Source organism: Biomphalaria glabrata, chromosome 17 (assembly GCF_947242115.1).
Source record: "Biomphalaria glabrata chromosome 17, xgBioGlab47.1, whole genome shotgun sequence".
Classification (NCBI taxonomy): domain Eukaryota; kingdom Metazoa; phylum Mollusca; class Gastropoda; family Planorbidae; genus Biomphalaria; species Biomphalaria glabrata.
Window position 1 is genome coordinate 23,075,887 of NC_074727.1, and position 23,455 is coordinate 23,099,341.

The 23,455-nt window shown below is 35.7% G+C and overlaps 1 protein-coding gene across 2 annotated transcripts in view; it reads left to right on the plus strand.

Annotated features, from left to right (window-relative positions):
* The first annotated feature begins 13,798 nt into the window (after positions 1 to 13,798).
* Positions 13,799 to 23,455, plus strand: part of LOC106073075 (short-chain dehydrogenase/reductase family 16C member 6-like) — a 16,820-nt gene continuing 7,163 nt past the window's right edge. The window contains exons 1-4 of one of the 2 annotated variants that reach the window (XM_056016042.1): positions 13,865 to 13,938; positions 21,826 to 21,873; positions 21,972 to 22,117; positions 22,840 to 23,027. In XM_056016042.1, coding sequence (XP_055872017.1) covers positions 21,979 to 22,117; positions 22,840 to 23,027 — 327 coding nt within the window. In that variant the 5' untranslated portion in view covers positions 13,865 to 13,938; positions 21,826 to 21,873; positions 21,972 to 21,978. Of the gene's footprint in view, positions 13,939 to 21,825; positions 21,874 to 21,971; positions 22,118 to 22,839; positions 23,028 to 23,455 lie in introns of both variants that reach the window. The other variant, XM_056016043.1, reaches the window with a different exon arrangement.

Sequence of the window (23,455 nt, forward strand, 5' to 3'; positions counted from 1 at the left end):
TATCAAAACAAAACTTGTCTTCTGTACCTGCCATAGAAGTCAGATGGCCCAGACGATAGTAAATTGACCAGGTACTGTGCAGGGAGAGAGTTCGATCATTTCACTTCATTATTCGTGCAAATCTATTGAATACAGTGACATGTCTTTTCTTGTCATTGTTGAAGATGTACGGTCGGTTCGGTTGATGTGCTATTTGACGCATTGGTTTGAGACAGATTGACAGACAGAAGACTAGAGACAATCTGATTGATTGACACGTATGGAACTGACATTCTTAAGTAAACTCAGTTTCTCATCTAGTTTTTGCAATATTATGATTTCGAATTTTTATCTAGCTTTCATTTTTTGGCTATTGTCTACAAATAGATATTTAAAGCCAGCAATAGGGACCACATTTTTAATGAGAGCTATTTTTTTTATAATTTCAGAATTTTTAGGGCGCCTCTGAGTCCACCCAGCTCTAATGGGTACCTGACCTTTTTGTTGGGGAAAAGTAAAGGCGTCTGGTCGTTGTGCTGGCGACATGACACCCTCGTTAACCATGGGCCTCAGAAACATGACCTTTACATCATATGCCCCATAGATCGCATGGTCTGAAAGGGGAAGTTTTACTTTCACTAAATGGGGAATTAACTATATTGAAATAGGGGCCCTCACTGACGCTTAGCGCTGCATTACTACAAGTCAGAGATGTCGCATGGGAAGGTCATTGGTTCGTGAAAAGACTTATAGAAGACTCGAGAAGTACATAGAAGTCTAATTCATAAAGCGCTGGTTGTAAGTCTGTATGTGGTGCGTGTGTACATGTTGTTCGTATTGGCATCTATATTGTTATTGTTACAGTAGTTACGCTGAGGTTGTCAATTGTAGTCACACTGAATTTCCATTTGATTGGATCAATAAACAATTTTCTTATCTTATCATATCTTATCTTATCAAAGATTAGGGGGCCGGCTCCATTTGTTTCACAGTAGCATTTAATTGGTAAATGTTTACTTTGTCGAGGATGAAAGTGATTTATCAGCAGCAACCAGCATCCTGTTCACACTTTGTTTTTACTCTTTTTTTTTTTTCTATTTCGACTGTTTTTTTTTTATTTCGACTGTTTTTTTTTTTATTTCGACTGTTTTTTTTTTATTTCGACTGTTTTTTTTTTATTTCGACTGTTTTTTTTTTATTTCGACTGGTTTTTTTTTAGTAATAAAGAAATGGGAGATTATTCTAAAAATGACAGAACTTTTAGGAAGATTTCTGAATGCTATCGGACTTGAAAGCTATCATCAAGGTTAGGACAAGGAAATAAGATTGTGCTTTTCTACTACCATGAAGGAAAAGATTATTATTATTAACCATTAATTTTTTGTATTATTAACTACTCTTACTATTACAAGTATTTTTACAATATCTCTTTTAAGGTCGCACATTCAGAGTAGGCAAAACATGGGTGGTTGGAAACGGCTCTAACAATAAACTTAAATATATGACATTTGATATATGTCGTTGATAAAAGATTTACTAGCGCGTTGGCCACAGTGGAAAAACTGTAGTTTGACTGTAATAATGGTTCAAAATATTTAAAAAAATAATGTTCATTTGGCTTGAGAACGAGAAAATATTTATCTTGAACAGATGACGTCTTCGGGTAGTTCCGTATGGAGGCCCTATTCATTCAAGAGTTGAATAAATTAATGTTAATATCACAGACCTATATATATTATATCTAGACTGGATATGGAGATCTTTTAACACTACAAAAAAATGTCTTGAAAAACGTTTTAAAAAGTTGAAACAAGGCGTTGTTTTGTAAAGTAATTATAAGAAGTAAAGGTTTTTTTTCAACCCTAACCTATGTAACATATAATTTAAGGCTTAGATCTATATCTAGTAATTAAACATCGAAAATAAGAGCCCTCTTATCTCATTATTATTATGTTGCATTTTTAGATACATAAAAACAAAATCAATCTATTTACATGTACATTAGATGGCTAGAATCGATAGACGTGAATTATTTCGATCTAGGATTTCGAAGCATTAGCTTAATGTAAACTAACAGGAAATTGCTTTATTTGTAAACTTTGCATGAATATATAGTTCTGTGATTAATACATTCAATCAATCATAAGCATGTCCTTCAGCTAAATAAAACGTACATTTGGAATTAGGTCCTATTTTGACGTGGATAAAAGGGAATGAAGATCTCAGTATAAGTAGTGTTCATTCAGTGGTATATCGCATCGTGCATCATTCTCTTGAAGTGGTCACATTGCACATTTTGAGATCCCTCGCCACCCAGGCGTTGTCCTACTGTTTCTAATGAGGCGCTAACTGCCGGTGATGATGTAGATGGGGAGCTACCGATGACAATGTTCAGCAGCTTGTTTATTTAGCACCACGCCCTTTGGGGACATCAACAACTGTCACTAAGTGGTGTATGTGGGGAAAGGGGGCGGGTGTCTATATGCTTATGAGAATGCAGGTTTTAAATCAGATATGACAAATTCAGTTATCAGAAATAGTGTGAATACAAGCTAGAGAGAGGGAGATAGATGTAAAGAGAAAGAGAGAGAGAGAGAGAGAGAGAAAGAGAGAAAAAAAAGAGAGAGAAAAAGAGAGAGAAAGAGAAAGAAAAAGAGAGAGATAGACAGAGAGAGAAAGAGAGAGAGGGGGAAAGAAAGAGAGAGAGAGAGAGGGAGGGAAAGAAAGAGAGAAAGAAAGAGAGAGAGAGAGAGAGAAAGAGAGAGAGAAAGAAAGAGAAAGAAAGAGAGAGAGAGAGAAAGAAAGAGAGAGAGAAAGAAAGAGACAGAAAGAAAGAGAGAGAGAAAGAAAGAGACAGAAAGAGAGAGAGAAAGAGATCCAACAAGAAGCAAGAATCCAATGTGAAGTAACCTAACCAAAAATCTAAACTCGAAGACTTAAAACCCTGGTAAGTCTAAGTGGGCTCCTGTTCACTAATGACTTAACCACTCAGAGCCGTCAATCTCACTGACAGTCCAAAGACGGTCACTGTGGACAGTCTGCAGTGGGTTATCCTCATTGACCACAGATCAAGTGTTTACAACACGATGGACGACAAAGCTTCATAGCAAACTGCCCGTCTGCTTGTATCCATGGTAACACAAGACCTATAATCTTAAAATCAAATCCTCTCAGACTTAGAGTAAAAAATAGAAAGAAAGAGGAAGACAATTCATTTTTTATTTATGATTAATGTCTTTTCTTAACTTTTCCATGTGAGATCTACAAACTATGAACGCTTAGTTTTATTTTTATTCTTAAAGAGACCCTAACAGGCTTAAAAGGAGGCATCTAAAGTAAGGCTCATAAAATGGGTCTCTAGAGGAGGATTCTAAAAGATGTTCCTACTAAACCCCTTACAACTGAACAATAGTGGAGTCTTCTTCGCTCCAATTAGCCAGACCTAAATTAAAACAAGTGAATCCTTAAATAGAGAAAAATAATAATAATTTGTAAACAAAAATCAAATAGGAATTTACAATCATATCTCTCAATACTGTAGTATTTATTTCCTCTTTTCCTTATCAAACAAGATAATTATTTACCAATAGTTAATTGACACATTGTTTTATTTTATGATTGATTTATGTTTTGTTAGGTACAATAAATTCTCGTGTAATGTTTCGACTTAATTCGAGAATCGATGTGGGAGAAATAGCGTGCACGAAAATTGTACCACACAAACAGACAGACAGACTTGATATAAGCTTTTGTAAAAATCCAATTTCTGGGGTTTAAACTCAAGACCATGAAAGTCAAAAGGTTATTCCCAATCACACACACACACAAACAACACGCACACACACACACAAGTACAGTTGAGTTGTGAGGTGGCAGTCAAATTATGACACTCTCTAACATAATTCTACCTTCACTTATCTTTACGAAGGGTTTATTACCTACATGCTGAAATTGTCAATGCATTTCTCAGGGTGGCTATACAGAGGGAGGGACTATGGATGCTCCTGGTCAGACTACGACCCCGTTACCCCTCAAAAATATATGACACGCATACATCCTGCCCCCGATTCAGACTCTTCATACATGTTCTGACACTATCCTTCACCCCTCCCCCTTTTTTTTTCCACCTCTCAGATTGGTATATCACCCCCCAAACAATGTTATTCAAACAATACTATTCTATCATCCAGTGGCATGTGACGTCTTGGTGGCAGCCATATTATGTGTGTATGTGTGTTTTAGAGATACGGGAGAGGGAAAAAAAGCAGACATGAATTTATGATAAACAAATGTAAATGGCGAAAGGCATAATTTATCCTGAAGGCGGCCCCATGTAATAAGGGTGGGTTCAGTTCTGTTCCACCGCCCCATTTTTAATATATATATATATATATATATATATATATATATATATATATATATATATATATATATATATATATATATATATATATATATATATATATATATAAGTAAAAACAAACACCAAAACAAGCGCTCACTAAAGTGACTTAAGGCGACCTTACCTGTTGACACGCACACATATACACCTATTTAATATGTTTATCTGTCAGGAAGGGTTCATTAGCTTTGGCTGGCCACCCACCAAGGAAAAGAAAAACTCTGAATCCAAACCTCCGCTGCCTTGTAACTAAATCCAAAAATGGAAAACGCAATTGAAGTCTACCCTGAATAAATAACTAACAAAGTTACAAAGAAATAAATCGGCCCCCGAAGTGGTCCACCCAGGCAGGTAAAAAGGCAGGTTTCAATATTTTCAGAAAAAATATAAGAATGAAATTCTATCAAAGACAAATGACAGAAGAATGGAGAAAGAAGGTTGACAGATCTTGTGTGATGCATCAACGGTCCAGCAGACCAAAGGATAGGTGAAAGTGAATGTGAAGTTGGATGTGAACCTGGCCTAACTGATGTCTTATAATGAATATCTAATTGATCTAATTGTTTTGTAAAGGGTCAATATTTTATTCCTCAACAAAAAATATTTCCGTAAAAAAAAAAAAATCCTAAGCATTTGCTCTATTCAATTTTAACACTGTTATCATAGGAATCCTTGGGCTTTTAGTAAAGTGTTCTACAGCTATAGAGCAGCAGTTCAGTTCACGCGATAATATGAAAAACTAGTTATTAATTGTTTTTTTCTCTTAAAAAAGGGTGAAATTTTTCTGTGTAAACGTAGTAATTGATATAATAGAACGTACATAACTTACCAATACAATTGTAAAACAAAAAGTTTTTGACTAAAAATCTAAAACCATTTGCATAAATGTGTTACAAATATGGTAAATATTTGGCTCCCCTACTAAAGAGATTCCCGTGTTTGTTACTATTAATAGTGAATAGTTGTAAAAGTGGTGTATTTTTATGAAAAAAACCCTGCTTGCATAAGTGGTTTAAAAAAATTTTTTTTTTTTGCTTTCAGAAAAGAAAAAAGTAGCCGTTGCATCAAAACTTTGAATTGTCTAAAATATTATGAAGTCGGATTTTCATTATCTTTTCTAGTTTACGAGATCTAAACGGGATGGACGACGGACAGACATTCCACTTTCGGGGGCCGCTAAATTTTGTGTATCTTCCGGAGTGTAGCCAACGCAGTACTTGCTATATGAAAATCTACTTAATGATTGTTGTTTTAATTTATGTTCTACTCATTTGCATATTAAATCTTTTTTCTCTTGAAAAAAAAGTAAACATTGTTTTGTAAATGTAGTAGTTAATATAACAGAACTTACTTAACTTTGCAATATATTTGTAAAAAAAACAACACATTTTTGACAAAAAATCTACAAACCGTTTGCATAAGTGTGGTAAAAATATGATAAATAGTCATCTCTTTACTAAATAGCCTCAAGTGTTTCTTACTATTAATAGTGAATAGTTGTAAAAATTTTATATTTTTATGAAAAAAAATGCATGCATAGTTGATTTTAAACATTACATATTTCGCATTCAGACAAGAAAACAGTAGCCGTTGCGTCAGAACTTTGAATGTTCAAAAATATGTCGGATGTCATGATGTCGGATTTTCAATATCTTTTCTAGTTAACGAGATCTAAACGGGACGGACGGACGGACAGAAATACCACATAAAACCACCAGCGTTTATTCCCCTTTCGGGGGCTGCTAAAAATAGTCAGTGATTCTAAGGGAGCTTACAAAGTAGTACATTCTGGCAAATTCAGTGACGCAACTAATACCAAATTATCACCCCTTTAATTGGACGCTAAAGCTGCTTGAGCGATAGGAAACTTTTCTTGGCGACTTCGTTCCGACCATTAACAATACCAAAACTCTAATTTGATTCAATCTACAAGATGAGCTATCCTCCCCTTTGATATGTGCGCCCACATCGCATAAGGAAGCTGCAGAGATTCATTCCGATGGAATCGTGGATTTTTTTTTTTTTTGTGATGTTGCGAGGTGGCAGAGTAAAAGACTTGGCTTCCGAATCCTGGTGAAGATTGGTATTTTTAATTTCGCGATCTTTAGGACGCATCTGAGTTCACCCAGCTCTAATGGGTACCCGACATTAGTTGGGGAAAAGTAAAGGCATTTGGTCGTTGCGCTGACCACATGACACTCTCGTTAACAATGGGCCACAGAAATCCTCTGCCAAATAGATTGCAAGGTCTGAAAGGGGTTCTCTACTTTTTTACGTGGCACGTAGCACGCGTGTCAGATATTTAAAAGTCCCTTTATGCCGAAAACAAGCTGTACCACTGGTTGTTAACAATCTTTCATAGAAAATATTGTTGGTGGTTTGTTGTAGAGGTCACACTTTCTTTATTTACTGTCGCCTGTTAGGTAAGTTCAAATGACTCCTTTGGGTTCCTAATAGAAAATGCGCATATAAAACATTTCCTAACAAGTAGATGCAATTTTCAAATTGCAAAATTCAAACCCTCTCACCCCCCATCTCTTCTCCCTCCCCTAGTTACGCCTCTGAGTTGACACTGACTACGATAAGACGTGAGAAAGTTAATCCTTCTTCACACAAACAGAGCGACTGCCACATACACACCAAGCTAGTTGAGCTCGACACTGGCATGCTCTACTGCAGTGACTTGTGGAAGTCTGGGAGTTAGTGTTGTTTGGAAGTATCCGAGTTTATGTCAAAAGTCGCGGGGTTGGGAGGAGAAGAGGGTTGAAAGTAAAAAAAAAAATCATGAACAAAAATTATAAATAAATAAATAAAAAAGGATGGGAGGACTTTTAATAAGGTGAACGCTACTTTTTACGAAGCTTATATTAACTCTGTCTGTCTGTCTGTCAGGATTATTTTACCCTTTTTTTTTCGCTCACATCCACATATCAAGTTGAAACCTTGCGAGAATGCCTATTCTCGATGAAAACACATGAATATCAATAAATAGATAACCATTACTTAATTAATTAGTGGTTATTAATTAATTTTGTTTATATAGGAGAAGGGAAATAAATCTTACATTATTTAGATATACATTTCTTTCCCTAATTTAAGCTTTATTGTTTGTTTTTTTACAATATTTTTTTTTATTTCGCTTGATATTTTTTTATTGTATATTATCGACCGTTGGCTTCTATTCATATAAGGATGAAAATAGTCCACACAGTTGTATAATAACATAAATGTGTGCATCTATCTGTGTCTTTCGATTTATGAATGTAAAATAGAACAAACAGAAATATTTTTAAAACATTGTAATTAAAAAGAACAAAGCTTATGTTAAGTTTAATTGTATCAATTACTTTGGATCAGTCATGTCGCTCAAATCATAACGGTCCTAGTCAAAATAAATCTGTGCGATTAGAAATATTTTACCTGTTGTTTTTGTCTAGCTTTTAACTTACAAAACACTTTATGACCCTATCACTTGTCTGGACCAGGCGTGAAAGCGGGAGAGAAGAAGGGCGTATATTGGTGAATGTTTACATGATGGTTTTTTAAATACATAAAAAAAAGTTCAATCAGGGCTTAAGAGTCCTTAAGGAACTAATTTAACTTATTTCACATCTGTCATCGCAGGGTCTGAAAGGGAAACTTTTTTTTTTTACTTTATATTTGTCAAGTACGATTTCATTCCCTTGTTCAATATACCAAACAAAATAATAAATTTCCAATAGTTAATTAACTAATTGGTTAATTTTTTAAATTGATTCTTTGGTTGTCGGGTAAAAAAAATAATTGTTCAAAATTTCAGCTTAATTCTAGAATGGGTGTGGGAGAAATAACGTGTACAATTTTTTTTACCTGACAGACAGACAGACAGAGTGAGTTGATAGAAGCTTTATAATGAAATAACAATTGAACTTTTTGTTCCGAGCTTGTTTGTTTTTTGTTTTGTTTTTTTTTGACGGGTCACTCATCAGTATGCATGTGGTGACCCGACAAACTAATATATATATATATATATATATAATATATATATATATATATATATATATATATATATATATATATATATATATATATATATAATAATAATAATCTTTATTGTCCGTATGGAAATTTTTCTTACAATTTGTGCATTACACCAAACAAAAAACATTATATATATATAATGACTTCACCTTAACCTATCGGTCTGTTGGACCGTTCGAGTACCACACAAGATGTCTGTATCCATTCCTCTCTTTGCCTTGGATAGATTTTTATTCACTGACAGGCCTGTCTATTCTTTGATGTTGGCTTCCCATCGTTTTCTCTGTTTTCCTCTTCATCTTCTTCCTGGTACTGTCCCCTGAAGGAATGTCTTTACGAGCCCTGACGATCTTGTGATGTGGCCATAGAGTTTGAAATTACGTTTTCTAACAGTGGTTAGCAGGTCATAGTAGGGTCCAATAGCTGTATTGCCTCTTTCAGCCTTTGGAGCGTCTTATTGGAATGCATGAGCTATGGTCAGAACGATACATAGTTATCAGGGGAAATAATGTTTCCCCTCAGCCCACCTCCTCGTGGCTTTCCAAGCTAAAAGTAATTAAATGTGAATATTTACCGCTTGTTTTAACTTTAACCAAAATAATATCTGGCTATTGCGTTTTAGATGTTGTCTGGTCCACACCTTTGCAGCGAAGAGGATGTGCTTGAAGAGCTTGAAGAAAAATGTCAGTTGTTAAAAGTAACAAAAAAAAACTAAAACAAATTATTTCCACTTATCTTATTCATGGCAAATCAATGGCACAGACTAAAAACGCAAAATACCTAGGTGTTATAATAAATGAAAAACTGTTATGGAATCCACATATTGATGAAACTATAAAAAAATCAAACAAAGCATTAGGGTTTATTTTTAAAAAATTCAATAAATCAAATAGCAACATAAAACTAAAATGTTATTTAACCTTGGTAAGGCCAATAATAGAATATACATCCTCCGTTTGGGACCCCTCGACTTAAGAAAACATTAAGAAACTGGAACAGACACAAAATAGAGCAGTGAGATTCATAACAAACGAATATTCACATTTGACTAGAGTAACACCTTTAGTAAAATCACTAAATTTAGAAAGCCTTCAGGACAGAAGACTCAAAAGTAAAGTAGCAATTATACATAAAACACTGAACCATAATCTTCAAATACAAAAACAAAATTTAATAAAATACTCTAAAAGACACAAAGATAAAGGCACACTTCTCGTCCCATATGCTAGGACAAATTTGTACAAATACTCCTTCTTCCCTAGGGCTATTAGAGCATGGAATGGGTTGCCTGAGCTAGCCAGGAAAACCATTGACTTGGCAGAATTTAAGTCATTGGTTAATATGCATGATTAAATGCATGACGCGTAGGACGTAATCTTCTTTTTTGAAGTAACGTCTGTATTATATAAGATAAGATAAGATAAGCTTTTTCACGAAAGATGCCTTTCCAAAACACTCTCGATTCTTAAGGACAACCTGCACCCATTAAACCACTGTTACATAAGATCTTTTATCTGAACGAAGTGGTCTTCTCCTTTCCATTAGGACTAAAACAGAAAGATTTAAAAACTCATGTATCCCACTTTCGGTCAGAGTGTTACAAGATCAGCTGTCGTCATCGAGAAGTACATAGAAGTCAAATTCATAAAGCCCTAGTTGTGAATGTGTATGTGTTTCGTGTGTGAATGTTGTTCGAATTTTTCATGTATACTGTTATTGTACAGTCGTTACGTTGATGTTGTCAACTGCAGTCAAACTGAATTTCCATTTGATTGGATCAATAAAATTATCTTATCTTATCTTATGTTCGCGTGTGTAGGAATGTGTGTTTTTTATGCTAGGAACCGGGTAAAGTAATCATAAATTAAAAGAAAAGCGGTGTGTGGGTGGAGGGGGGGTGGTTATAAAACTACATAACATTTCTAATCTTTTAGTACTAACGCAATGGTACTAAACCCCTGTCTTACCAGATCACATTTAGGTCTGACCAGCACTTGCTCCTGGCGGTTTCATATCTTATTTACAATAGCTATGAATTCCTTACTTCTGGAGTTCTCTGTTGACACACAAAAAAAGCCAAGTTATTGACTCGACTGGCCTGCCATACTTTGACACCTACTTGAGCTCGAGCGCCGTACGTCAATCAACGAGTGATACCCAGGGAAACGGGTGGAGAGAGGTGGGGGGAGGAGCGCAAGCCGAGGAGAGGGACGAGGAAGTACAAGACGCCCAGTAGCGCCCGAACGAGACTGAACAATGAGATCATGTTTAATACATAAGTACCTATACATGAGTGCGTTAGTGGCGTAGGGGGTCGGGGTGAAGGTCCAGATACTCAGCTCAAGTCTCTTATCATTGTTGTACTTCGTCATGTATATAAGGTGATGCTGTGCTTTCTCTTCCTATGATATCTTCGCCTCTGCCCTATTGGGGCTTAATTCGCTAGGACCCGTGAAAAGTTCATTCCCAGATATCAACATCGCCAGGAAGAAACGGAAACAGTTGAACACACAAAAACAGAACTTGGCAGGTTTTTAATAGTGTGTGAGGTCTTGAGAACGCTGGAATGGTGGAAGTGGGGATATCGCACCGTACAGAGACAGGGAAATCACGAGAAACTCTGCCAGATACATGGACCATGCGGCAATAGACTGAGTCTCTGTGTGGAGCCGAAGTACGTGGGACAGATGGTTGAGAGAGGCTCAGATATCCCAAGTCTCTCCACATTAGTGACGTAGAAGCAGAATTCTCAAAGACTCAATTATATAACCACGCGCTTTGCCACTCGACCATCAAAACTGTACTAAAAACAATAGAGAGGAATATTCTTCTTTGTAATTTTCATAAGAGTTGAGTCTATGACTCTTTGAACTGTAGGCTCATGGAAGCTTGAATCCGTCTGCCTGTCTGTCTGAAAAAGCTTCTTTCTAGGAAAATCTAAGCAGATGTAAATAATTGCATACCTATTACCGATGGCTCATATCCCAAGGCGTTCTTATATATATATATATATATATATAATTCTCTACGTCGCCCTATCATGCGGGACACGAACGCATACCGACTCTCTAACCCTCCATGAAAAAGTCATGGAAAGATAACTCTTTTATTTCTGTAGGTCGGACTAGAGTTACCCCACGTAACTTTCGCGGCGACAGAAAGCGCCCAACCATGCGGGACACCACTTTCTAACCCTCCTCCCGCCCCTTCCCCCCCCCCCTTTCCTGCACCCGCGCCTTCCTCTCTCTCTAGGAATGCGGACAAAGTCGTTTGCCCAAATTCACCCGATTTGGACAACTGTGTCTTTCAGGAAGTGTTCACCCGTAACTAAATAGCGGCGTATGCTACGCCGCGGGTCGACTAGTTTCTATAATAGAAACTACTCTTCCCATCTCGAAATGAAGAACAGGAGCATGTTGGAAGCCGTTGCATCTACTCATTCTTCACTCCATGTGCTTATGATAAAGTTTTTCTAAATATATAGCTCGTTCTTCATGGACGTAGAGGAGCTCCTATCGAATCGAAGATGGCTGTGGAGGCCCAACTTTGTCACATAAGGTACGAGTAGGTTTGATTTGTGACAAAGTGGCGTTCTTTTTTTCTTTTTTTAATAATTTTTTTTTAGTAATCTTCGTTCTTTGCTGATGGCTGTCCTCTTTACTGATGGCTGTCCTCTTTACAAATGGCTGTCCTCTTTACTGATGGCTGTCCTCTTTGCTGATAGCTGTCCTCTTTACTGATGGTTGTCCTCTTTACTGATGGCTGTCCTTTTTGCTGATGGCTGTCCTCTTTGCTGATGGCTGTCCTCTTTGCTGATGGCTGTCCTCTTGGCTTTACTTTGACTACTGACGTATGGTTCATATTGAAACTATTTTTGTGCCCTATAATATATTAAATACTATCTTGGTAAGAAAAATTGGAGATAAAAAAATAGAGGGAAAAAAGAAGCAGTGAAAAGATAGGTAAGAAAAAGAGAAGATAACTATCAAAGAAACTTGGGCCAGTTCGTATATTTTGGTATATCTGCACTATCTGTTTTTTTTTTTTCATTTTGAGTAACATATACCCTTAAAAAATCACTAAAACACTAAACCTAACATTAGAATGTTTGGATAATTCTATACATCAACTCTAATCCACTTGTATCAGCATGTAATTTCATATTTTAATAATATTTTTTTTTTAATTGCCAACTTATCTAGTGAATTATTGACATTGGTTAGAAGCAAGATAATTACGTCCTACGTTTATCTTCTTGATAATCTAGTCGTGCAGCTAATTACAGACTATGCTATGCCATTTGTTGTCCTGCCTGATTTAAGCAACCCTTTCCATGTTCTTATGATATTAGGAAAGAAAAAGAACTGGTACAAATTGGTCCTAGTATTTGGAATAAGAAGAAACATACCTAGATCTTTGTTTCTTTCTGAAAACTTAATTAGTTGTTGTTGCTTTTTTGTATTTGTAAATTATGGTTCAGTGTTATATGCAGGGGCGGACTGGGTGTCAAAATCGGCCCGGGCATTTCTCTCAATCCGGCACATAAATTGTATATCATTTGATGGGCATCCAATTCTAGGCCTACATGTCCTCAATATCATTCTGTTCAGTTTGATAATGTATCGATAACTGCACGCATGCATACAGTGAACTCTATATCTTTATAAGAAATATAGATGCGGCTATTTCGGTGGCCTTACGGGCCTGTTTGGGTACCAGCCCATCGGGAAATAGTCCGAATGCCCATATAGCCAGTCCGCCCATGGTTATATGTATAATTCCTATTTTACTTTTTAGACTTCCTATAACGCAGTGTCACTTAGTTCAGTGATTTTACTAATGGTGTTAGTAAATCTGTGGCCATATAAAATTTTCAGCTATTAATTAACGCATTGTAAACAAGTAAAACACACAAATAAATCTTCATAGGCAAGCCCTGTTCTAGCGACCACTTATAAGTTACACGCTTTAAAAAAAAAATTGCTTTTATATGGCTTAATTCATGCGAACGGAATGATTATTATCTAAAAAAACAAACAACCTTATCAGAAGATGGCTTGCTTTAAACTAACGAAACAAATAGATTTATGTTAAAGAAACAAAACAAAAAAAGTGCTAAAATAACAAAACTCTAACCGTACCCTATCTCTTGTATCTTGTCATTGAAGTATCGTTATCTCATTAATGTCCAAGGGTTCTAAAACTTTTGTTAATATGAGTATATCAATGTAAACATAGTGCTATACAAAAGTGGTTTATGGTGGTAGAGAATTGAGCTGCCGAAGTCGTTCAAACCGTGTGGATGGTCTCGAGAATTCTATTTCCGCCACTGAATATATATCAAGCGAAAAATAGGAATCACAAAAATAAAAAAAAAAAATAAAAAAAACTTGTCGAGTCGAGACGAACACTTTGAGATTCCTTACGCCACATATCTGTGGATAAAAGATCTCCACTTCTAGATTGACTGCTTTCTTTTTTCGCTTTAAGAAATATATTCATTGGATTAGCTTTGATTTCGTTAGTTTTGGGTTTATGTAAGTTTGTTTCTTTTTATTTGCTTTGTTTTAGAAATGTAACAAATTGTTAGTGCTCCCTTTGAACGCCTTACAATCAATAAGTGCAATCCATTTCAACTATATCTTGTTGGTGTCTGGCAGTTGAGTGGAGATATTGTTGAACAAGTTGTGAGTTTGTTTACTTGAAATGATATTAATTGTAGTCGCGAGTTACGTTAAGCACACCATCAACAGAACCGATTGAAATAGAATACATTAATCCAGCCTTTTTAGAAATGTTGCATGTAGTCAAGCAGTAAGGACACAGTTCATGTCGCCATGTAAAGTAAACACGGCCTTTTTAAGCGTTATACAAGAGGCCTCTCTTTCGTCTGCTAGTGTCTTTAACCTACTTCCGTTCTAAGTTTTTAATGTACCGTCTCGTCACTAAGGAAATACCCAATTAAACTCAACTTCTACGCGTCTTACTATTGAGTCATTACAATCAACGTGTTCCCGCGTATGTCTTTACACGCATAGTCACAGAACACAATGTACACTATAAGGCTATTTAAATATAAGATCAGTTTCATATTGGTTTGAGGCCGCATGATATAAACAATAAGCGATAGTCTCAGGATCGAATTTTTTTCGGACATTGTGGTGTATGCCGTCACTATGCCAGCCCTAGTGTAATAGATAGTATTAGTAATTTATAATGGACCTTTAAGCGAAATGCATTTTTAGTATAGATTAAGTGAACTAGTTAAAGTAAGCGGTTTACCTAAGTGGACCAATGATCTGCCAAAATGGACCAAGGATTCAGATTCACTGTAGGCATTAGAGCGAACGATGTGTGATAGGTTACCTGTGGCTATCAATATATGAGGCTGTATCCAATGTATCGATATATGAGGCTGTATCCAATGTTTCGATATATGAGACTGTATCCAATGTGTCGATATATGAGGCTGTATCCAATGTGTCGATATATGAGGCTGTATCCAATGTGTCGATATATGAGGCTGTATCCAATGTGTCGATATATGAGGCTGTATCCAATGTGTCGATATATGAGGCTGTATCCAATGTATCGATATATGAGGCTGTATCCAATGTATCGATATATGAGGCTGTATCCAATGTATCGTAGCCTTAACAATGAACATCAATTCTCTTTTACTCTTCAATTCTAAAACAAAGATAATCTACTCTTGATTTGAAGGCCATAAGACTTTAACCCTGTGTCATTGTTCACTGACGAACGAGCATTGACATTGGCTGCTGGTGGTATGGGCTTGTGAATGCTGTTACAAATTGACCGAGTTCGAACCTTACCCGCGGACATCCACTGCCGTGCTACAGAAAGATGAAGCTAAGAAGTGCTACAGAAAGATGAAGCTAAGAAGTGCTACACTTTCTCTTGGAGGAAACTTTGAAATATTCACGGCGTCATAAGAACAAATTTGCTTTGTGTTTTTTTCAAAGTATTTATCTTTTTAGCGGCCCCCGTAAGGGGAAAAAGCCGCTATTAGGTTTGTGCAAAATGTCCGTCTGTCCGTCTGTCCGTCTGTCCGTCTGTCACACTCAGATCTCGAAAACTAGAAGAGATATGAAAAATATTATTTCATCATTAAATCCGGCTTGAAAAGTTTAGGTGCAACGGCTACTTTTGGTTTTCTAAAAGCAAACCGTTTAATTTATAAAATTAATTATGCAAGCGATTTTTTCATAAAAATACACCAATTCTAAAACAATTACGTAAATGTAAGGGAGGCAATGTTACAATATGCTAACAAAGATGGACAATTATTGTGTATTTTCAGTATCACTAAGTCAAATATATTTTTAAAATGTACAGGAAATGTTTACAACAAATACAAATAATAGTTAAAGACGTTTTTTCTGGTCAACTAGCTGCTAAAATTAAAAGAAAACATTTCTGTTTGTTTATAAAGGCTAATAATGCACTTTGTATGTAAATATCACGCACATTTTTTTAAATGGACTTTTTATGCAGCGATTTTCGTGCAGTAGCGTAACGTCGCAACATGATCAGGTGCTAAACCAATTCCTTAAACTTTTTTTAAAAATCAGATTTTATTTATTTTTTGTTTAGTGCCCCCATCCGAATAAAAGAAGATTATTTTTGTGCGTTTTGTCTGTTGGTCGGTCTGTCCGTCACGATTAGATTTAAAAAACTAGAACTCTAAAAGCTATTGAAAATCTGATTTACCCTTTAATGTTCCTCCCATAACATCTCAATAGTTTTAAGTATCTAAAATTGATTGTTCCGGATTTTTTTGTGCAAAACTAATCAACGCCAACAAATGTTTGTTTGCTCTTCTAACTTATATTACATTCAATTTCCATGCTTAAACGTTGCAAAAACACATTATCAATAATATGTTGTTCCGTTTTTTATGTAAATAGCATATTAATGCTAAATCATAATCTCTATACTGACTTATATTTCATTAAGTGTAAAAATGTTCCGGATATTGTTTTATAAAACATGAATTATGCCTAATGATTGTTTGAAATCGCATAAGGCTTTTAAAAAAAGTAATTTACTAGAAATGATTACTGAAAATTACTTTTTAGACATTTAATTTTCTTGTAAAACATAACATAGAAGTTTTGTAATCGATAAAGAAAGTTCCGGATTTTGTTTCTTACAAATCGTCGCCAGAAATTTCCGAATTTATTTAAAAATTTACTAACGCCAAATAATTGTTTGGGCTCCCTCTTCTAATTAATAAACAAATAATCTTCTCATTTACGAAATAATGTTTTTACGGATTTTTATGAAAAATATTTTAACTCACTACTCTCTTACAGTACATTTAACTTTCTACCTAAAACATAAAAAAATCTAATTATCGTTAATATTATGTTCCGATTTTTAAGGAAAACAGAATCCAAACACCAAAGTAAGGTATGAAAATCTCTCCACGTGGCTGTAGTACATCTATTTTTTATACGAGACCATCCAAAAAATTTAATTAACGGTATTACATTTATCTGAAATTCTCTTTTTCTTTTACTATTTATACAAACATCCGGAACAATCTATTATATAAACTTTTCAATTGTGTTCATACCTAAAAATTATTGCGATGTTTTGAAACGTAAAATAAAGGTTAATCAATTTTTAATAACTTTTAGTTGTTTTTTTTATATCAAGATAACGGACAGACCGACTGACAGACAAAACGCAAAAACAATGTGGCTTTGATCCTTTTTAAATAATATCTAATATCAGGTGACCGAGCCTCGCTCGGATGAATAATTTGTTAAGGAAGGATATTTACCCGAAGTTATTTTGGGAATATTGTTGTAATTACGAAAATGAACTATCGGGTAAAGACTATCAATCCGAAGAGTTGCTTTTATTTCTTTCAGTTCTCAATGTAATTGTACATGGCGATTAGAATAGAAAGTCCCTCCAATAGTAGGCCTATAGAAAACCACAGCTCACATCTTAACGTTTTACATTGTAGAACTATTGGGCTATTATAGGCTTGTAAGAAAGTCTTTGCAGTATAACTTCTAAAATGGATACTTCATGACATTTAATACTGCAATTAGTATATTTATTATGGCTCTGAGATATGGACACTTTACAGGAAAAACTAAGACTTCTTGAGTGCTTTCACCAAAGATGCTTGCGCTCCATCATGGACATACGGTGGCAGGACAGCACTACATACAGCGATGTCCTTGCCAACGCCGGTATGGACAGTATAGTGGGACTTCTTATGGTCCGACAGTTTCACTGGGTAGGGCACGTATCCCGAATGGGAGACGAACGAATGCCAAAGGCAGTCTTTTTTTGTGAGCTAAAAGGTGGTCGACGTAACAGAGGCGCTCCACGGAAATTCTTCAAAGACCAGCCTAGTCGTCAACTTTCCTTGGCTGACAAAGAAGAGAGCACCTGGTTGCATGCGGCCTCAGAACGAGACAGCTGGAGGTCTCTCACGAAGGCCGCGAGATACACATTTGAGACCAAAAGAAAATCTGCTGCCGAGAACAAACGCAGATGGCGAAAAGAAAATCTAAATCGGCCACCTGCGGACAATGGTTATGCTTGCCCTGGATGTGGCAAAATATGTAGGTCACAGTTGGGGCTGCACAGCAAAGGGAAATACTGCATTCCTCACTTATCTTCGGACTCGAATTTCATACCATTTTGCAAGAATATCGCTGTTTGTATTGTGGTCTTTGGTGAAGTCGTTCAAGAAGTCTTAGTTGCTTTCTATAAAGTACTCATGTCTCAGATCCACGTAGAGGGGTTGAGAGAATACTGGTTGACACTGATTTTTGTAGACAGGCGGAGCGATTTATTTCGCCACACTCTCGCTTGGAGGCGTCCAAAAGCACGACTATCCATGATCACATATCAACCTCTCTTTAAAGCAATGCGTCAATTGATAAAATGCTTCCCAGATAATGTGAAGTTATCTACCACTTTAATGGATGTCTATGCGCAGTGATCTTTGGGCTGAGTAGGTTTTATTGGGTGACTTTTGGAACATGACTTCTGTTTTACCGAGGTTTATAGGTTAACAAATAAAAAAAAAGGCAGCAGCGTGATGAAAATTCGTTGACCGCGAGCTGAATATCATCAGGGCCAGCCCTAGGCCTATGCTGTCACAGTGGTGGACTCCGAAGGTTCAAAAGCCCCGCGCTAATTCTAGGTGTAAATTATTAAATTAAACCATTATAATTTATAATAGGGTTCCCGTGGGCTCCTTGTTTTCAAGGGGCTCCTGGAAATCTCCTGAAACTCATAAAAATGTCCTTAAAAAGACAAAATTGTCACTTTGGGGTGTCAATCAATATGGTAAACGTCAGTCCTACGCGTGATATAAAAAAACGGCATCGTCAGCTTTCATTTAATAAAAATGTAATGCAAATACGAATTTATTTTCTAATACAAAATCTTATTTTTCACTTATTATCTTTATCTCTACCCTTACTGGTCCGCGCGCAATCCTCACATTTCACATAGGGCCCCGCAAATGTTAGGGCCGGCCCTGATTGTGCAAGTAAGGCATAGATATGCTGTGTTATGACCATTTCCTATGTTTTGGTATTGGACAGCAGACTTCGAAGCTTAAACACATTGCAATAATTCACCAGCAAAATAATAACAAAGTAAAAGCTACCTACGGGTGTAAGCAATTAAAGTGTAAACAATTTATAAAGCCTTTAAAACACAATAACTAATCTTACATTAAGATATTTAATTTCATTATTTTTCTTCCATAAATTCCTAATGGATCAATGTACAATAAGATGGTGTGCAAATGTTTAATTACGCCAATTGAATCATTAAAACTTGTTCTTGTTTGCGAAGAAATGTCTTAGTGTACTGCTGTGAGCCTAGTGACGTAAGCGGTGTCAAGTTTTTTTTCCCATTGACGTCATATAGAAAATTTCATTCATAAAACATTCTAGCCAAAATAAATTTTTCGATAATGAGCCATTTTCAAACCGATATAACGGTCGACCTCGAGTTTTCCCGATGTGGCCAATGAGTTGAGAATTTTTTTCTCACTATTATGCACATACCGTGAACTTTTAAAGAAAATCGTTAGAGCCGTTTTCGAAATAAAATTTATATATATATATATATATATATATATATATATATATATATATATATATATATATATATATATATAAATATATATACATACATACAAGAATTGCTCGCTTAAGAGTATAGGATTAGAACTCAGTGCACCAATGTCTATGAACCCTCGTTAAATATCTCGTGTAAATAAAGACATTTTTTTTATGGTACCGGTACTAGCCTATTGTGAGGTAATGGAATTTTTTTTCTTTGACGTCATATGAATGGACTCTTTAAATGTAATGTTAAAAGAACGCACTCGGTGCACCAATGTCTATTAACCCTCGAAAAAATTGCTTGTATTAATGAAAACATATTTTAGTCTAACTAAGCCGTGTGACGTAGTGTTTTTTTTTCCTTTGACGTCACATGGAATGAATTCTTTAAATGAAATGCTAAAAGAACGCACTCGGTGCACCAATGTCTATGAACACTCGAGAAATGGCTCGTGTTGATAAAGGTGATTTTTAGTCTAGCTAGGCCTTGTGACGTAGTGTTTTTTTTTTCCTTTGACGTCATATGGAATGAATTCTTTAAATGAAATGCTAAAAGAACGCACTCGGTGCACCAATGTCTATGAACACTCGATAAAAGGCTCGTAATGATGAAGGCGATTATTATTCTAGCTAGGCCGTGTGACGTAGTGTTTTTTTTTTCTCTGACGTTATATGGAATTAATTCTTCAAATGAAATGAAAAAAGAACTCGGTATAGTAATGTTTATTAAGCCTCGTTATGTGACTCGCGTTTAAAAAAGGAATGATATCTTGATTTAGATCTAATCTAGATTTTTTAGACTAGATCTAGATTTTTATTACAGTATATCTAGATCTGGATTTATATTCTAATTAAAATTATTTTAGAGTCTAGATCTAGAATTTCTAGATCTAGTTTAGACTAAAATAGACTAGATTAAGATGTAGAATTTCAATTTCTAAACTTAAAGTGTAAAAAAAAAGTGTAGATTTTCATTTCCAAACGTTTTGATCAATATTGTAATGTTTTAATATACTAAAACTAATCTACTATTTTTTTATTAAATTTAAATTTACGGCAAATGAATCTTTGAAACATTATTACTTTTGACCATCGGATGGCTGCCTGGTCGTGCGGTTTGCGCGCTGGACTGTCGTTCAGATTTATGGATGGCCCAGGGTTCAAACCCTGCCCGCTCCCATCCCCCGTCGTCCTGCGGGAGGTTTGGACTAGGAAGTAATTATCTTCAACTCTGAAGGAACATCCGAAACGTGTAAAACATTTTACATCAAAATTAAATCACCTCTTGAATATTATTTGCGAATATGCAGATCCGACAGGGATCCGACTTCGACGGGGGCCGCCTCTGAGTTTGTGTAACACAAACTCTCTTTGTAATCTTGTTATCTTTCTGAAGTGCATTAACGTTGTTTTTTTTTTAAATCTAAGTCTTTGATCATACAATTGAAAACGTTTCGCATTCATATTAGGGACTCATTCTACTGCATGCTTTTGCGAGGATGACGTTTTCGTTTCCTAATTAGAGAAAGCAGTGGCGTCACTAGTAGGTGCGAGGGGTACGGACCGCACTAAGTGACCCACCAGAAAGTACAAGCAGAGTGAAAATTAACTTTTTTTTTGGTTTAAAAAAAAGAAAACTTTTATAAAAAATGTACAAGATTTAAAGATGTATAGACCTTAAATAGTTTCTGAAGTTAAATTATAACAACGATAGCTTTTATTTGAAAGTTTAATGCTGCAAAAAGGGGGGGGATATTAGAGGGGTTGGGGAGACACGATTAGCTAACAACACCGAGTGACATTAATACTACGCCTCTGAAAGGGAAGAAGATCCACTTTTTAAGAAATCATAATATATTAATAAACGACTGGCTAACCCATTTTTACAAGTCGCTTCAACATAGCGTTTCTGAATTCAACAGTGAGTAGCATGAACCATTCGCATTAGTTTTAAGGCCCTTGACCATCAAATTGTTTTGTCCCAGAGCAAAATAAAAAAAAAAAAAAGAACGGCAAACACTACAGATATGGAGGATCGTATTTTACGAGCTCCCACCTCTCCCTTTTTACACAAGTTTCCATTCAAACGAGACCTGGGCCTACTATCTCGGGGTGGAGGAGGGGGAGTTTTCTACGTTGCCAGGCTATCGTGAAAAGACCGCCAACTACAAAACGGTCGTCATTTTGTACGGCGTTATGGATAAGGGTCTGGACACAATCTACTCGGCTCACAATATTTTTTGTTCCTTGTTGTTTATCTCTTTCCTTTTCATGTACGTTTTCGTCAAGTCCTCAACACTTAGAGTATTAGAGAGATATTGTGACCCTGACTACGCAGTGAGTGATAGATAATATATATACTTGTTAATGTTTAGTGAATTCTAAACTTCAGTTTAATTTATAATGAACTGACTTGTCAAACATTGGTTTTCCAGATTGAGAATGTTGGTCGTGTTTGAGATTATTTTCTTTCTGACCCAACTCTTCTGGTACTGGATGGTGTCAGTTGTGTTGTGTTTTGTACCGACCAGATTCATTGGTAAAGATATCAGAGGAAAAACAGTACTTATTACAGGGGCAGGTAAATACTGTCTGTTGACTGTCATACTGCTGAGGATTAGACTTTATAGCCACATTGAAGTTCATAGGAGATTAAAAAATGTGGTCATCATCAACCACGAATGTGAAGCTATATGTTTATCAATATAGTCAACGGATTTGAAACTGATTATACTTTTAAATTGTTAGAGCTTGTCTAGGACTTTGCAAATTAATTTTGGTAGTTTCCTTCTCATAATTATTATTTTTCAATTTTTAGAAAGATCTAGCTAATCAATCTATTTCAATGTACAATCTAAGATGATTAAAATCAACAGTCTTGAATTATTTTGATTTAAGATTTTCAAAACCATTTATCAATGGAAACAAACAGGAAACGACTTTATATAAAATTTTTTCGTAAATATATAGTTCTGTGATTAATATTAATAATAGCCCATTCTATTTAAAATCTTCAAAATGGTTTTGCATTATTTTTAAACTTTGAAAACTAAAGATCATTACTTTTATAAGACAGAAAATATCGATTTTCCTAGATTTGGGGTGACTTACTCTACAGCTTGAAAAATAGCTAAGTACATAACAATCTCTATATATAGGTCTGTGATCTGATCATTATCGGATAAGAATTTGTTCCCGTTTTCCATTCTAGGTATAATATATATATATATGTCTGTGATTATAGTGTAATCTAATCACAGGAGAAACATATGCATGTTTACATTATTGTAATTTTGTTTGTAGGTGGTGGTGTTGGCAGGTTATTGTCGGAGAAGTTTGCCGAAAGAGGCTGTCACTTGGTTCTATGGGATGTGGACCAGGACCTCATGGAGCAAACGCTGAACAGTGTCCGATCTAAATATAGCACCGTTGCGGTAGCCTATAAAGTCGATCTGACGGACAGAAATGCTATTTACAAGTTAGCCAAACAGGCAAGTGCTGTCTATTATTTTCTTTCACTAAAGATGTTGTCATTGCAAATTTTCGGCTCATCTAAATAACGAGACATTATCTTAACTATTGGGTGTGCGGTTAACTGGCATTAACCGCTTGGATACCTAAGAAATCCCGACACTAGCTCATTTAATTGCTGAGCACGTAAAGGCAGCATGGAAACCTTCTCCCATATATTCCTCAAAATAGGATTACATACAAAAAATTGGTGACGGGGTTTCCCTGGATTGCTTGGCCTTCAGTTCCGCCTCTAGCCCAAAACGTCCCAGGACACGAATCCCTGGAAACAAAGCTGTAACACATTTAAGCTCGCTTGGATCCTTTTCAATTATTCAAAACATTTTTGCTTCGAGGCCCAAAAACAAAAGACTCATCCAGATTGCATTAATTAAAGTTTTTTTTTAGC